Raw genomic sequence first — 18,015 nt, forward strand, 5'->3', positions numbered from 1 at the left:
CAAGAAGTAGTCTTGAGAGCCCAATGCCCTCATCCCCTTAACCTATCATGCCTAACTCTTTGCCTTTTTATTATAAGAAAAAGGTAGGAAGTTGTAATCTGCTGGCCTGGTTTGTCACCTGGGTACCCTGTCCCTTTAAGAGACATGTCCCAATCTCCCTCTCCTTCCCTCCCCCAGGCAAGCAGATCTCCCTCCTCCATTCCATATCTCTTTCTCTCTCTCCATCCTTCTTTTCAAGAGGCAGCTTCTTCCTCTCTCCCTCCTCCCTTTCCCCCTTCTTTCTTCTCTTTCTCTCTCTCTTCCTCTTTTTGTCTGTCTCTGTTCCCCCCCCCTCTCTCTACTTCCCCTCCCCCTTATTAACCCCTTTCTCTTATACCATTCCCAATACCCCCTAAATAAACTCTATATCCATAGTCTCTCTGCATGGCATATCTGTCTATCTCCCACCTTCATGGCCTTGGGTCACCAGAATCATGAATGATAACAGACGGTAGAAAGGGAAAAGGGAAAATTGGAGTAACAGAAATGTCAATATAATCGAAGTATATTAAATGCATAATGGAAATGTCACAAAGCCCCATCTGTTATACAACTGACAGACTATTTCAAAAAGAACTTTCAGTCTGGGGAAATGACTGAGTAAGTAAGAGTGCCTGTGATGCAGGCATGGGGATCCAAGTTTGAGTCCACAACATTCATGTAAAAAGTAGGTGTGGTATCTCCTGTAATCAGATTGATAGCCACCCCAATTGTCACCAGATAGCCTCCATCTGACTGGCGAAAACAGATGCAGAGATCCATAGCTGAGCTCGGAGAATTCTGTCGAAAAGAGGGATGAAGGATTGTACAAGCCAGGAGGGTCAAGATGTTCAAAAGGGAACCCACAGACACAACTAACCTGGGTTCATAGGAGCTCACAGACTCTGGACCAGCAAGGACTGACCTAGACCTTCTATATATGTGTGGCAGTTGTGTAGCTTGGTCTACTTGTGGGAGTCCTAGTGGTGGGAGTGGGGCTGCCCCTAACTCTTTGGCTGGCTTCCAGAAACCTATTCTTCATACTGAGTTGCCTTGCCCAGCCTTAATACAATGGGAGGAGCTTAGTCCTACCTCACCTTGATATGCCAAGCTTTGACGACACCCATGGGAGACCTGCCTCTTTCTGAACAAAAACAGAGGAGTGGATTAGGGAGAGTTGGGGAGGAAGGGGGAAGAGAATGAGAGGAGAGGAAGTAGGGGAAACTGCAATCAGGATGTAGAATAAATGAATACATTTAATTAGTAATTTTAAAAGGCAGGCATGGATGAACATGCCTGCACCACTAGCACTGGAGAGCAGAGACAGGTGGATCCTACAGTCAGCCTAGCCAAAATTGTATGCTTTAGACTCAGTACAAAGCCATATCTCACAGCAATAATGTAGGACCAACAGAGGACACTTGATAGCTGCCTTGCTCTGGTCACCGCAGGCCTCCACAGAAATATGCACAGCCCAACACCCTCACATGCAGCAGTAAATCTGAGAGTGAGTCTGTGAAGGTGTTTACAGAGACATTTAAATGAGATGAGAAGACAGAAGACACACCCTAATGTGATCACACCATTCCCCAGGCTGCACCCAGATGATGCTTAGCTGAGCACCAGCACACCTCCCTCTCTGCTTCACAAAGTGCCCTTAATGCCATGACAGACAAGGCTTTTAAGCTGAGAACCAAGGGAAACCTTTCCTTTGTTCAGTTGCTTTTGTCAGGTATTTTGTTACACCAAGAAAAGTAAAAATACATCAGTGCACAACCAATCCATATACTGAAATATCACAGCATACAACATAAAATACAATCTGTCCATTTAAGAAATGGAAAACAAAAGATAGCAAGCATTTGGTATCTGGAGGAAGATGCTCTCATTCTGATATGAGAAAACATGATACACCTCCCATCCCCACACACAACACTTACCAAGTGGACCCGGAGACCCCTGCGAGGTATGTGATAGCATCCAACAGGCCAAGTTCTTTCATCTCACTCAGTACCCCAAGACAAGCGATGTGGGCCCGCAGCCCCCCACCAGAGCCCAGGACAGCAATGACTGGAGCCTGGGCATTAGAGGAAGAACAATTAGAGTCAGTAGATAATGCGAGGAAAAGCGGGCATCCAAGGACCTGCCTGGGTAGGGTGGCATCTGTCCCATGTCGATTCTCTGGCAGAGTAAGTTCATATCTGTTTACCCACCCTTCCTGCTCATCCTGGATGAGCTGAGCTGCAGAGCCTGGGGACAGCGGAAGCAATCCCACCAGTATGAAGCCTCACTTGCACTTACCTGGTCAGCCTGGATATTCAGCTTTTGCAGAGCCTCCAACACCTTGGAGCTGCGTTTGTTCACAGCCGCCTTCTCTTCTTTCTGGAGTCCAGTGGCAAAGTAAACACCAGAGCTTCCCAGGACAAAGAGGAAAAATAGGAACTGTCAGAAATTTTGCAGTAAGTAAACAAAGAAATTTCCTAGAGTTCTGTCCTCCAAAGAACTATCTACCAGCTGCAGGTTGCTCAGGAGCAAAGGTGATCAAGGGTTCTGAGTTTAGTTTATCAAATAGTGAAAACATAAACTAAAGTGCAGCCAAGAGCCAGCCAAGATGGCTCTGAAGGTAAAGGTGCCTGCCAACAAGTCTGATGAGCTGAACATACAATAAAGGAAGAGAACTGACTACCCCAAGTTGTCTTCTGACCTACACGTGCTGTGGCATGTGTGTGCAAGCATATGTGCATGAATGCATTCAAAAACATTTGTACAAATAAATGAATAAATAAATGAACATAATTGCATTGAGAGGGCTGGATCCTTGGCTCAGCAAATAAGAATGCTTGCTGCTAATAGTCTGGAACTGGAAACAACCTAGATGTCCTTCAACCAAAGAATGGATTAAGGAAAAGTGGCCCATGTCCATAATGGAGAATTATTCAGCAATTTTTAAAAAATGGCATCATAAAATCTGCAGACAAATGGATAGAACTAGAAAAAAATCATCCTGAAGGAAGTAACACAGACCCAGAAAGATGAACATGATATGTACTCACTTATCAGTAAATATTAGCTGTTAAGGATATTCACACTACAACCCACAGTCCCAGAGAGGCTAAGTGTAGGGCCCATGGGTCTACCCCTGCTCCCAGAGTTCATCTTGATGACAGTTTCTGGCCAGCCAGCTAAACATCCTATTTGTTCCTGTGCTCCCTCTGCCTCACCTGGTGGTTAGCTATAGGGCCACTGTTTAGTCCACCTTGGGCATGGTAATTTCCCACCTGCCTGGGGGTATTCCACTGTGCAGCAGCTAGGTATTTAAGGCTTTTCCTAAATTTGAATAAACAGCATTCGGCTGATCTTTCAAATGACCCAGTCTCTTATGTGTTCTTTAAAACTCCAGGCCCTTGCCTGGCTCACAAATTGTACCGAGAGTAACACAGGCATTACAGCTATGTTAAAAGTTGGTCTTGGGGGCGGGGGGATTGCATGGATCTCCCTGGGAAGCGGAAATAGAATAGATTTTGTGGGTGGTGGGAACAGGTAGGAATGGGAACAGGTAGAATCAGGTTGGGATGGACAAGGGGAGAGAATACAGGGAGAGACTGCTGGACCTGGGGGGCATTTGGAGGCAATTTGGGAACCCAGTGCAGTGGAAACTTCCTAGAATCTATGAGATTGACACTAGTGAAGACTCCTGGTAATGGAAGACATAGAGCTTGAACTGACCATCTTCTGTAACCAAGCAAGGCTTCAAGTGATGGGACTGGGACAGCAACCCAGTTACAAAACCTTCAATCTACAACCTGTCCTGCCTACAAGATATGCTGGGCGATGGTGGCTCAGAATTTGTGGTCTAACTTGAGGCCCTAACCACGGGAGGGAGACCATGGCTGACACCTCCTGGATGGCTAGGAACCATAGACTGAATAGCTCAGAGACCTAGGATAAAACTAAACATGTCTGGGAAAAAAAAAGTCAATGAAATGATTCCTAATTCTGCTATATTCGTAGATTGCTGCGTAGCCCAGTCTTCATCAGAGAGGTTTCCTCCAGAAGCTGATGGGAGCAGATGCAAAGATCCATAATCAAACATTAGGTGGAGCTCAGGGAACCCTGAGGGAAAAGAAGAATCGTAGGAGCCAGAGAGGTTGAGGATACCCAGAGAACATTGCCTACAGAATTGACTGAGCAGAGTTCACACAGGCTCACAGAGACTGAGGTGGCAATCACAGAACCTGCATGGGTCTGTGCTAGGCCTTCTGCATATATGTTGTGTTTGCTTAGTTTGAGGGGTTTTTTTTTTGGGGGGGGGGAACTCCTAACAGTGGGAGTGGGGCTGGCTCTGACTCTTTGGTCTGCTCTTGGTATCCTTTTCCTCCTACCGGGTTGCCTTGTCCAGCCTCAAAATGAGGGTTAGTGTCTAGTCTTAATGCCTCTTGTTATGCTATGTTCAGTTGCTATCCCTGGGAGGCTGCTCTTTTTAAAAGGAAACTGAGAAGAAATGGATCTGGGGAGATGGGAAGTAGTGAGGGGACTGGGAGGGGTAGAGGGAGGGGAAACTGCAGTTGGGATATACTGCATGAGGATGAGAGAAGAAGAAAAAGAAAAGACCGCTTGCTGTTCTTCCAGAGGACCCAAGCTCAGGCCCCAGCACCTGTATCAGGCAGCTCACAACTGCTTATAACTCCAGATCCAGAGGACCCAACACCCTCTTCAAGCATTCAAACTTATATATAAATAAAAATAAATCTTAAAAGAAAATTCAAAGAACATACAATATCTTAGCAAGAAATTTTGTCATGACTTGTTAAAATGCCAGAATTCAGGATATAACAACTACAAACACCTGGTGCCCTCAATATTTTCAGGGTCAGCATATGCAAATTCAGTGACCCTCTGAGAAACTTACTGCTCCATTAAAAAGGCACAGACACTTTCCAGCTACTCTCTGCAGAAAAAGACAGTGGATCACCTGCTCCCACAGAACTGCTCTTACTCGGAACTGAAAGCCAAGAAGATGCGTGGGTCTCCTCAGATACCACAATGTCTTCCATAAGAGAACAGGACACCTGGGAGTATAGGTGTCTGCAGAAGGGCTAGTGCTGGTCTAGGATCAACACTCCATGGATACTGAAGAGTGGTTGCACTTTATAACAGCATGGTAGAAAACAGTTCAGTGGTTCTCAGAAATGCTGCACAGAAAAGCTGGCATGGTGGCTTATGCCTGTAATCCTAGCACTTAAAAAATTGACATAAGAGGATGTTGATTGGGGATCGAGGCCTCACAGTGATCCTTGATCTCAAAAAGGCAAAAGAGAGGTGGGGAGATGACTTATTCAGTAAAATGCTTGCTGGGCAAGAAGATTTGAGTTCAATCTCTAGCATCCAAGTAACAAAGCAGTGTGTGCCTGTAACCACACCTCTGGGGAGGTGAGGATAGGACAAACCCAGGGACTTGCTAGCCATCTGATCTACCTAAATCTATGAGCAACAGATTTGGTGTGAGACTCTATCTCAAAAAATAAGGTGAAGAGCAACTGAGAAAGACATCTGATGTCAAGTTCTGAGCTGCACACATACATAAGCAGCAAACAAACAACTGCAATATGATCCAGAAATTTCAGTCCTAGGTATATAATCCAAGTAATTCAAAACAGGTATTCTAACAAAACCTTGAAAACCAACCTACAAGTTGTTCATAATAACTAACAGGCAGAACCAACCCATTGTCATCAAGTGATGAACACCTGAACAAAATGTGATCTAGTTGAGTGATGGTTTGTCACTCAGTAATCAAAAGTTTCCTGTACATTCTACATTGTAGGTGGACCTTACAAAGGAAATTCTCAGTGACAGAGACAAATGCAAAGGTCGTATCTTATATGACCACCCTACATCAAGAATAGGATCTAACACACAGTGATAGGAAGCAGGTCAGTAGCTGCCAGGGACTGGAGAGGGGGAGAAGTGGAAGAGAGGCTTAGTGTGGTAGGAGGCTTCTTTTGGGGTTCTAAAAATATTCTGAAATTAGACAGAGGTGACACTTGAACTTCCCTGAAAATGTGATAATTGCTACTGATTTGCTTACTTTTAAATGATCAAGATGGTAAATTTATGTGTTTTACCCCAATAAAAAAATTAAGTAGTTAAGAAACTAAACTTCACCTGTTTGGGGGGCATCACTATGATAGCACTCGCCTTCAAGTCTCATGATCTGAGTTTGATTCCTCAAACCCACATGGTAGAAGGAAATGGCTCCCATAAATTGTCTTTGACTTCTACATATAAGCTGTACCACATGCATACCCTTCATGTACACGCTAAATAAATGAATGTGATAAAGACATTAAAATTTAAATTTTACCCGTGACTCACCGTTTATGTCTACTGGACGGTTGTGACTTGGGAGACTCTTCAGGGTTCATCTTCCCAAATTCTTCAACTACTTTCAATATTGTTTCATTCTGTGGCGCAGTCACGTTCCACTTTGTAGTGAGTTAATGGAGTGCAAAGGTCAGTATTGGTTCTAGTTGTGGAAAGAACCTAGATGAGTATTCTTTAAGGCAGATCAGTTGATCATTACAACCTTACTTTGTAGTGATTATCTGATAAATGTCATGTCATGCATTGAATTCAAATAGTCATTTTAAAAAATTGAAGTTAGGCACAGAAAAGAATATTTGGGTCCTGGTTGAAAGCCTATTAGAAGGTTCTCTGGCTTTGAACCAGATATTTTTGTCTCTTCAGCCATTGGTTCCTCAGCCCAGGAGGGCAGTGATTCACTCAAAGTGAGGTTATTGATATGGCTGCTGATAGGATGGGGCTAAGCTGGAGGACAAAGGCATATCATGAACATACTACCTTCCTGGAGGACGGTCCACACTGTGTCTCCTACCCTACACCCCACCCTTAACTTGGAGATTCAGAAGGCCAGACTCCTTGGTGGACACTGAGGAGGCTCCCTGTTGACTACACCCCAACCATTTAAGAACAGTGGGTTCTAGGGCTAGTCGTAACTCCTGACCTGCCCTTGCCCTGCTCCAATCTAGAAATTCCTCACTTCAGAAATGGCTTAGATGTTTTAAGTCCTTGTAGAGTTTGCTAGAAGATGGACTGAGAAGCTGGACACCTGTACCTCTCCAGCTTCCCCATACACATCCATCCCCAAAGACTCCTCTATCCTGGGGGATTTGGAAAGAGCCAAATTGCATCAGACAAAATTAGCTCTGGGGAAAGAAACTACCAGTTGAGAGTTGCTATTGCCAGTGACTTTCAGTGCTGATATGATTCACAAGTTCAACACAAGACTGGCTTTTTATTTCAATTTCCTGGGGTTGCTTTTATTCTATTTATCAATTGCTCCATCCCTGTACTACCTGAATTTCTCGATCAATTTAGCTGGTAACTGCTGTCCCTAGCAAGGACCCAGCACCCTTACTATCAGGGTGTCAAAGAACAAACATCTTCAGTGACACAAACACATATAAGAGGAAGTTTGGTTAAAGAAATATTTTGATACTTACAACCCTGGGGAATCTCCGCAGGCCTCCAGCACAGAGGAAAGATAGACAGGAGAGAGTGGCAACCGGCAATATATACTGGGGGCTAGGTCTGGGGTTGCTTCAAGTTATCAGTTCAAGGAAACCCAGTCTGTAGAGGGAGAGGAGAAGGGTGCTTTCTAACTTTTATCTGTGTTGCAAGCTGGCACCCAGTGGGTGTGGTAAAGAAGTACCGGGAAACTGTATCAAAAGAGACCTACTTGGAAATGTTGTTTTTGGGATTTAAGTTAAACATTAAAGATGGGTAGCTGTATAAGCACTCACACTGAAGCTATATTTTTTAAATGAGGTTTTTATATTCAATTGCTTTAAAGAGATCACAGGTTCTCCCGCTTCTACCCCTAATATCGCTGATTTTTCAAGGCAGTATTGCACATGTATTCAGGTTTTATTAGAGCTTTCAATTTCCCAACCCAACTTTTCTGGGATAATAAAAACTTATGTGAAGTGGAAATGTGGTGTTATCTGTGTTATAGTTTCCACCATAACTGAGATTACACTTTCTATTAATAAATTTTGTTCTTTTAGACATGACAAGGAAACTGCAACTCATGAAATTTCAATGAAATGGTTGTCCAAACAAGACCTGTAAAATGAAAACTCTAGATGACATGTAAACATGGGTGGGGAAAAATCTCACATGGCCCCACCCCTATATGAAGAACTACTGGCAATTAATGACTGCTGAGAGAGGGAAAGGCAGTCTTCTCAAAGGATGTGCCAAATAGGTTATCAAATCTGAAGTGGTCACCAGAAGCACATGTACATACAAGCAATATTAAATAGACTCACTATGGGTGTGGGTGTGTGATTTATGTGAGCATTAAAGAAGAGGTTAAGTATTTGAGGGAGAGATGCAGCAGGAATTAGAGTGAGGAGATGGGAGAGATAGGAATGATGTAAATATAATATTTATACAAAATTCTCATAAAAAATTTTAAAAGTCCCTAATAGGTTGACTATGCTCCAGTGGCAGTCCACAAATCCATGAACATATGAGCAACACAAATGGGACTTGATGGGTGGGGAAATTAAGGAGGACACAAAGTTGGATGGATAGGGAAAGGAAGATGGATCTGGGAGGAATTGAAGAAGGGTGAATGTGGTCAAAACATACTGTACAAAATTCTCAAAGAATAAAAGTTTTAAAAACTAGGTTTTGCTCTTTGACAATTCCATACATGCATATAATGTGTTCTGGATCCATTTCCCCATTCTCTCTTCCTTTCCACCCATGCCATCTCCCTTTATTCCTTACAAATCTCCTTCCCATATTTACTAGTTTTTGTCTTTAGTGTCAGCTATTGGGGGGAAGTGGCTCACCAGACCCTACCACTTACTCTTCATCTATTGGCAACTAACAGATTCTGGAAGAAAGGATGTCACAGTACCCACTGCATACACACTGGTGAATACCCCAGGCTCTGACAGGTCCCAACTCAGGGACACATGGACAGTCCTAGCTTAACTCTGTGAAGCTGTACCTGATTTTACCCTTCTATCCTCTCCTCTCCTCCTCTCTGTTGATGTGGCCACCATTAAATATCTAACCATTTCATTCTCTTGTGTTCTCTCTTCCTCCCCTTTCTCGCTCCATTCTTTCCTCTTTGGTCTTCTTAATGCCTTACTCCTTACAGTCATTTTCTCGGTAGTACTCTCAGCATCTACCCTGTTCCTCCTTTTTTACTTCTTTCTCCCATCTCTGTTCTGTACTCAGTAGAACCCTAAGAAAAATACAGGCCTGAGACCAAATGCTGACTCCAGTAAACCAGAGATAAACCTCAAGTCCCTACCTCTTATGGTTTCCAGGCAAAATGTCACCACAGGCTCATATTTTTCAATATCTAGTCCCCAGTTTATGCCACTGTTTTAAAAGCGTGTGGAACTTTTAGAACACAGACCTAGCTGGAGGATGTAGGACCACTATGGTGGGCCTTCCACATTGGAGGCCAGCATCCCTTCTGGTTTAACTCTATGCTTCATGGAAAGATTAACTCTATGCTTCATGAATCTATTCTCAGTGAATTCCAGTCCCTATAACAAGGTCCCAGCACCATGCCTTCCCTATCATGGTGGGTACCTATCCTTAAACAGTGGGTCAAAGGAAATGCTCTCTTCCTTAAGTGGCTCCTTTCAGGTGTTCTGCCACAGGTATGAGAAATAGTCTTTGAGTTCAGCTCCCTTGTCTTGACAGTAGGCAAACGACTGTGATGCTCAAATGACAAATGTGGAGGTTGTCCCAGAACACAGCAGCACACTGAGATTGCCTCCTACCCCACTGCTCCAATCTCTCCTGTTCACTTACCCCCTTCTTTTATTTCTCTTCCTTTTGCCTCCTTATGCTTGGCCAAACACAGCACCTACCTAGGTGACTTGTAATAGTCTGTGTTTGCAGAACAATGTTACTTCCCATTAATTTCTGCAGAAAATGGTTACTTAAATCACCTGGGTCACAGGGCCATTGCCTATAGATAAGGACGTTACCCCATTAATTCTGCAGAAAATGGTTACTTAACTTGCCAGAAAGATCATTGTCTTTAAAATGGGGACATTACTTCCTTTGATTTTTCAAGAAAATACTTAACTAACAAAGGTCTTAAGGTTCTTATCTGTAAATTATAGGCAACAGCATCTGTCTTGTAGTGTGTTTACATGAGACATGAGTATAATCACTTACAACCTACCTTACACACAGTAAGCAACATCTATATGTAAATTATTAATCTTATCAGTTGTTACCAGGTGGTGGTAAAAGCCAAACATGAAAAAGGAATGGTGAGAAATTCCCTAGTTCTATTCTTTGTTTTTTTGGTTTGGTTTGGTTTTTCAAGGCAGTATTTCTCTGTGTAGTCTTAGCTGTTCTGGAATTCCCCTCTGTAGACCAGACCAAGCTGGCCTCAAACTGACAGATTTGCCTGCCACTCCCTCTGATGTGTTGACATTAAAGGTATGTGCTACCACTACCCAGACTCTCTATTATTCTTTAGAAACTACATTTTTCCCACTTCAGGCAACTTGTTATCTCATATCTTTCTCATATCTTTTCCAGAATTAACATAGAAATTAACAAATAACAAATATATAGTAGTATAATATACAAACATATATACTATACATACACACTATACACACATATACATTATATATACATACTATATGCACATGTATTTGTTATACATACACTATACACATTCACCGCACATACTACATATAAATACTATATATACACACATACATACTACTCATATGCACACACAATAACTATAAACTATACATACAATTTACATATATACTGCACATACACATATCATATATACATGTATGCACATATATAGACAATGATATGTACATACCTGTAACTTACATCTACATTGTATGCATATTTAACACATCTATACTACATACTTATACATATATGTGTACATACATAAATATACTACAGATTTACAGATATATAACATCCATACACATTTTCATACAATATTTATCACTACATACTTACAGATATACATTATATCTGTATTTATAATGATAGACACATATATGCAAACATAAACACAAAAGTCATATACTATGTATTCTCATATATACACTATATATCTATATCACATATGTACGCATTGTGGGTCTGGTGGTGTGCTAGTACACTTTTAACAACTGTCTTTCTAGAGCAGGAAGATGTTACCTAACTTGAGTTCCTAGGATACAGACTATGACCCCCAATTTGATAACTGGGGCCCTGACTTGCAGTACCTGGAAATTCCTGTGGTGGCCATAGTCTCATCACAGGTGATTTCAAGCTTCCATCATGAGGACTGTAGAATTGGAAAGAGGGGCCAGACAGAGAAGAGGAAGGAGACTAGTAGGAGCAGGTAGAGGAATGGGAGAATGAAGAAAAGCAACAAAAATTTTGTAAAGAAATGCCACAATGAAACATATTGCTTTGAATGCCAATTTTAAAAACTAATTTTTAAAAATGTAAATAGTCACTAAGGGCCAGTGTGATCAGGCTTCAGTTCAGCACTCATGATAACTCATGATAGGCACAAAATCCATTAGGGGTTTAAAGCCCCTAAATCCTTAGGGAAGGGAAAGTACAGGGACCTAGGTTAGGAAATATGGAGAACTGTAGAATTCTAGATGCTGTCCAGAGATCCAGAATAGAGTGTGGGAAAAACCTGGGTGTCTGGTCATCTGCTGATTTGGCACAGTCACAAAATCTAAATGGGCCTGGCAGCTATCAGTTACTTTTATTTTGGCATCATTCACCATGAAAGGGAGGAAAGAGATCAAAGGTATCTCAGGAAAACCAGTCTGCATTAATAGTTTCAAGCAAACATTCCTCAAATGATTAACCATAACTGCTGGCCAAGAGCAGGGTCAGGATTTCTTAGGCAAGGTGCTCAGGGATGCTACCACGGCCAAGATCTGAGAGACAGAACAGTTCCACACAGACCTCCAAAACCAGTTTTTTATACAGTCCATTACAAGCAAGTGACAACACAAGCGAAACGAGGGGGTTGATTTGGGGTCTCCCGGTCTCATCAGCACTGACGCTGTTTTCTCCAGGTCAATTCCAGACAGCAGCAACAATGCAGTTCCCACCCTAGAACAGTGATGGAATGGGGATAATTCCTCCAGAAGAAGAATGTTCCTACTTTTATATTAGTTTGCCACACCTTCCTACTAAATCACTGGAAATATTTGTCCATTTCTGTAGTTATGAAAACCTGAATTTCCATTCAAAAGATTTATGGTGTGTTTCTCCTGCTATTTATATGAATCCTTTTAGCCAATTTCTTTTTGATGTTTTGCTCATGGTGAGAATAGATATTTGACAAAATTTGCTAAGACCATTCACAAATGCCATAAGTCCTGTTACAAATTCATTTTTCAAGATAGAAAGCAGGATTCATTTCATAGGTTCTAACAGTGTCTAGGAGCCAGAAGCAGTAGTTCCTGTTTCCAGTCCCCTCTTTCCCATCATGCTCCACTCCTGCCAACAAAACCTATTCCAAGTAAGGGACATAGCATAGCCAGCAAGTAGTGACTACAGAGAGGGCCCTCCTCCTCGCTTTGCAAAGAAATCCTCAAGGCTGCATATCAGCATAAAAAAAGTCTTTTTTTCCCCCAATGGATTCTCAGCTTTTGACAATTTAAAGAAAATCCTGAACATGTATTCCCAGACACGTTCATTTCCTGTCTGCTATCCCACTTCAGTCTGGGTCACCATTGCTGTCACCCTGTCCATCTCCTCACCTTAAGTAGATTTTATGCATTTACTCGTCTAATTCTTAAGACCCTTTGTGGTGACTTGTATAACAAAGTGTGCTCTTTTGTTCCCATTTACAGAGAAAGAATCACTGAAATTTCATATTCACATCTACTGTAGGCATGATTATCAAGTTATAAATCAGAGTTTCAGTGAGATCACAGGGCTCACCCAAACCCTCCATAGGCAAGCAGCCAAGTCATGCTTCGTGAGAGTCAGTAATTCCTGCTCATCTGTAGTAGCAAGCACAGGATGGAAGCAGAACAAAATCCCAGCAAATACAGACACCTGATTTTTGACAAAGATGCCAAAAATATAGAGAAATATTCAACAAACAGTACAGGAATAACTGTGAATCCACATGCAAAATAATGAAGCAAGATCTCTTATCTCTCCCCTTTTACTAAAGTGTGTTCCAAATGGATCAGACATCTTTGTAAGAAATGTAAGGCAGAGAAGAGACAGACTCCATGTCAATAAGCTGAGACTGCCTTACTGGAAGAGCAAGGAACCCCAGGCTTTCCTCAGGATGAAGGTTGATCACCTTTGCAGGAGCTGGGGGACATAAGGATATACATAGGTACCTACAGCTGTTTTTGTAGTTTAACTGGGAACAGGGTGAGTTGTTCTCAATACACAGACAGACATGTTGTTCCTGCAGACAGAGCTGAACGGTCAGGCTTTGACAAAGCAATTCTTTATGGCTTGGGGCTTCTGCCAAATACACCCTGACTCAATTCCTCATGACCTGAGGCTATTAACCAACAATCAAAAGACCTAAAACTCATGTTAGAGGAAGAATTGTAGTTGGACTGTAAAATGAATTAGAAAAAAATAAAAATTAGGCTAAACATTTCAAGATACAGGAATAGGCAAGGACATTCTAAGAATAATTCCAGATACTCGGAAAATAATGCCAAGAATTAAAAAATAGAATTTCAAACTTTTAAAAGTTTGCATAGCAAAAAAAGAGTTGAATAAAAAAGACAAACTGAAGAATTGCTTTAAAAGAATTCCCAACCAATGCTGACCCAGCAACAAAGACTTTCTAAAAGCAAGATAATGGCAGAGTACAGTGGTTCATACCTGTCATGCCAGCATTAAGTAGGAGGACAACCAGGGCTACACAGCAAGCCCAACTAAACAAAACAAAATCAGACAATAGGCCAGCCTCATGTCAATAAGCACTCACCTGAAAGTCACTCTCTAGGGACCCCATTTCCACAGCATTCTGTTGGTTTCTGAACCTGCCTGCCCATTGATTCTTAATGTCTTTGCTTCCCTGAATCCAAATGAGGTCAGTGTTGTGTTCAAGGTTTTACTGTGTCTGGAGCTGTGTGTTCCCTTGCTAAACAAGCAGCCCGTTCCTGTTTTCATGTGATGGCTCTACAGTCTTCTTTTAGCTTTGGAATGCTAAGGTCCTTCTGTCTTCGGGGATCTTCTAATTCAGATGAAAGGAGGGCATAACCTCTGCTGTCAGCCCACCCTCAGTCAGGGTCTTACCTTGCTGGGGAGAAAATTGGCCCGAGAACAGTAACCACACATCTCTAACTGGTCAAAAATTGGGTGTTCCTGGCAGCAACCTGAGCTGTTGCTTTGATTTTGTTGCCAAGATGGCAGAGAACTTGCAGGCAAGGAGTTGGGCAGTATGCCCAAGACAACTATCTCTTTGTGACAAGTCATAAAGGGCACCGAAAGACAAGCTCCAGATAAAGGAATGGCACTTAGAAGCAGATACTGCTTCCAATAACTATCTTTGCTACCCCATAGACTCTCAGGCAGCTGGCAAGCTCACATAACTTTATCATTATTGGGCTGGAAGGCCCAGAAAGAAAGTGTATCTTCAGCTAAGCAGAGAGGCCTATTTATATCATAATACATGAGATATTCTCAGGGTTTGAGGGCACCAGCCAAATCTCAAATCTTACTTGCTAGTTAAGGTTTATAGCAAGCAACAGTATCCTGATTAAGATGGATGCTAAAAAGAAATCCCACACTAGCTCAGAATTGAGTATAATAAAGGGTTTTTTATTTAGAGGTAGACTCACAGATCACAGTCCTCTGCTCAAAAGGGGAACAGCAACCAAATCCAGCAGCTGGAAGAGAGAGGGAGCACACACTTTACAGTGGTGTTTATAGTATAAGAGGCCATGTCCAAGTGGGCTGGTAACTTAAAGGCTACTGGCTGAAGGAGTTCCTATAGCACCTCCCCCTTTTGCTTAAATAAGAGAGTTCTAAGCCTAATACAAAATTATATACAATAAGAACAAATATTAAGTATAAAACTTAGAATTACAGCCAGTATAAACAATATAAACAAGAAGCACGTGATAAAAGTTTCTTATCCTAAGGAATCTAAGTTTTATATTATAAATAATTTGACCAAGTCATGAGAGGAAAGTAACTACAACTATCTAGTCTTTAACCCCATGGAAGACCCAAGAAGGGAAATAACATTACTTGAGTAAGCAGGAAGTGCAATCAAGCAACTTCCAAAATGTGTAACAAATGACAGAGACAACTGGCTACCTGCGCAGTCACCCAAAGTCTCATTTGCAACACTGGAGCAATCAACTTTGGCTAAGGCCTAGAGTAGCTGACAGACCATTTTCAGAGAGGAAATTTTTCAAAACTGTCTTACCTGTCTTGGAAAGATGTGACAGTCTTTTTTCTTATATCCTGCTTGTCTTGTCCAGACATCCTGCATTTTGTCAGTGGTCAATGCATGGGTAGTTCCTTGCACAAAGGCTAGTTTTGCCAAGAAGAAAAGGAGCTCCAAGTGGAGTGTCTTCAGTGCTCAACATTTTCTTGGGAATAGATCAGTGCTGCCAGGAGTAATCATGTCTCACTTCAATAGAACCCTTAGTTATTTAAATGCCATATTCTACAGGTCTTTGAACTGGTTGAAGATTACCTATCTATGCAGAATACAATCTCTATGTGTCTAAAGAACCTGATAATTCTGAGTATTACAAACATGGATGACTATTGATCTATAATTCTTAATACCTATATAGCTTAAAGACCAAGACTTTATATTAGAATACTAAACAATCTTTAAACAACTGTGCAACAAATGAGGACAATGACCTCAAAATATAAACAATGTATAAGTATCTTGAAAAGAGGTCAAAATGTATAGTGTAATATAATAAATATATCCTAAAATTATATTAATATGCAAAATGTCTTAAGCACAGGTAGATGTATGTATACAATATGATAAAATAACTTTGTCTAGGTGTACAAATACTGTAGACAGAAATAGGAACATATTCAATACAATTTGAATTTATATCAATATACAAGAATCTATACTAATATAAAATGCCTATAAATAATAGCTCACAAGTATTCACTCTATTACTCACTATTATTATTAGTGTGAGTAAGCTCACACTAATCTATTATCCCATCCAATTTCCCTTTATATATTTTTAAAGAGATCCCTGAGTCTACATAATTTCCACCCCAATTCCCAACCCAATACCGATTATAATCAATTCCTAATTGATGTCCCTAACCCCGAGGACAAACTTTGTTGGGAGAGGGGATGTCATCTTCTAGAATTACTTCCAGCTGTCCAGCTGTCATGAATGTTAAGTTTCAAGATTACTGTCTGGTATAATTGCAAATAATCTCTGAATATTTGGGTTTTTCTGAGAATTCTATTTGGAATTCTGGCCAGAACGTTGTAAAAAAAGTATACCATTTCAGCTAACCAAGTTGGAACCATCTTTAGCAGCTGGTACCCAAAACTGGTCTTATAGTAGCGCTATCAGCATCATGATGTCATATCAACCAGGTGGAGTTGCTGCTGTGGGGCCCCATCTTCTTCCTGGAAACCTCAAAGATTATTGCAGGAAAAAAAATCATTGCTCATTGTGGAAAACTTAAACATTATTTATACAGACATATATTTAATGTCATGTATGAGAGAGACAAAAATAGGTATGTAGAAAAGTAAATTTCTTTTCTAAATTCTTTCTTCTTTCTGTCCCATACCATGGCTCCAGACATGAGACAGAAACTCTGAATATTTTTTTTAAGAACAAGCTTGGATTCAGAGAAGGTCAGAGCCATTGTCCAACTCCAAAGCCAGCTTTGATTTTTACGTGAGTCATGACTATTATTCTAGTTTATATTCAGAGATTCTTACCCTCAGATGACATGTTCTCATAAGTCATAATTCTCTTTGCTTGGTGATCCTATCTGGATAATTATCTTTTCCTCTTTAGGCATCTAGATGTCCAGGATCTTTTAACTTTTTGAAGATGAGTATTTTCTTGCAAAGACAAGAACAAAACCCTGTCCCAACCCTTAAGAGGTTTCCTTACCACCTGTGTTGTCACCTCTGTGGATGAGCCATCATTTCTCTTTATCAACAGGTTTCTTTTTTTTCAAGCCAAATTTTTATTAATTTTGATGGTATCCATAGCTTTTCTTATCCTGTGGAAACAAGAATGAAACCCCTTCTCTAATGTAGCACATTTCCTGGTTTCCACTGTGAGGTCAACAGATCCTTGAAATACACAGGCTGATTTAATTCAGAAGACCTTTATATTATTCAATGTCTCTTTGTTGCTCTTGTTCTTTTCTCATTAGCATTAAGAAAATTTAAGGTTAATAAAGCATTATGTAATCTATTTCTAGGGGTATTTTCCATCCCCTTTTGTTTGTTTAATATAGTCTTTATAGTTTGATTTGATCTTTCTATAACTGCCTGACCTGTAGGATTGTTTGGTATACCTGTAATATGCTTTATATTATAATAAGCACAAAACTGTTTCATCATTTTCTTAGAGACATATGCTGGACCTTATCTGTCTTTATTTGTGCATGATGGCCATAAACTTCTAATAAATGTGTGATTACTGAATCAGTTTTTTCTGAGCTTAAAGCAGTGCCCACTGAAAGCCTGAATAAGTGTCAATGGTGTGACGTACATATTTTAATTTTCCAAAATCTGCCAAGTAGAACACATTCATCTGCCAGACTTCATTCCTCTGAGTACCTGTTGGGTTACTCCCAGCAGTCAGCAGTGTTTGGTTATAGGAAGAACAAGTAGGACATCTCTTTATAATCTCCTTAGCTTGTTGCCATGTAATAGAAAACTCTTTCTTTAAACCTTTGCTATTGACACGATGTTTCCTATGAAATTCTGAG

General features: G+C 40.9%; 1 protein-coding gene across 5 annotated transcripts in view; it reads right to left on the bottom strand.

Annotated features, from left to right (window-relative positions):
- The window catches only part of Pla2g4c (phospholipase A2 group IVC), a 46,763-nt gene extending 30,050 nt beyond the window's left edge, over nucleotides 1-16,713 (bottom strand). Inside the window, exons 1-7 of one of the 5 annotated variants that reach the window (XM_048427775.3) lie at nucleotides 16,559-16,713; nucleotides 15,491-15,674; nucleotides 14,898-14,945; nucleotides 7,542-7,668; nucleotides 6,394-6,503; nucleotides 2,320-2,431; nucleotides 1,959-2,095 (exon numbers count right to left, since the gene is read on the bottom strand). In XM_048427775.3, coding sequence (XP_048283732.3) covers nucleotides 1,959-2,095; nucleotides 2,320-2,431; nucleotides 6,394-6,443 — 299 coding nt within the window. In that variant the 5' untranslated portion in view covers nucleotides 6,444-6,503; nucleotides 7,542-7,668; nucleotides 14,898-14,945; nucleotides 15,491-15,674; nucleotides 16,559-16,713. Of the gene's footprint in view, nucleotides 1-1,958; nucleotides 2,096-2,319; nucleotides 2,432-6,393; nucleotides 6,545-7,541; nucleotides 7,669-14,041; nucleotides 14,283-14,352; nucleotides 14,455-14,897; nucleotides 14,946-15,490; nucleotides 15,766-16,558 lie in introns of those variants that run through there. The other 4 variants (XM_087908944.1, XM_085691938.2, XM_087908949.1 and 1 more) reach the window with 4 other exon arrangements.
- Between the last annotated feature and the right edge of the window lie 1,302 nt (nucleotides 16,714-18,015).

This window comes from Myodes glareolus, chromosome 1, assembly GCF_982192425.1.
Source record: "Myodes glareolus chromosome 1, mMyoGla1.1, whole genome shotgun sequence".
NCBI lineage: Eukaryota > Metazoa > Chordata > Mammalia > Rodentia > Cricetidae > Myodes > Myodes glareolus.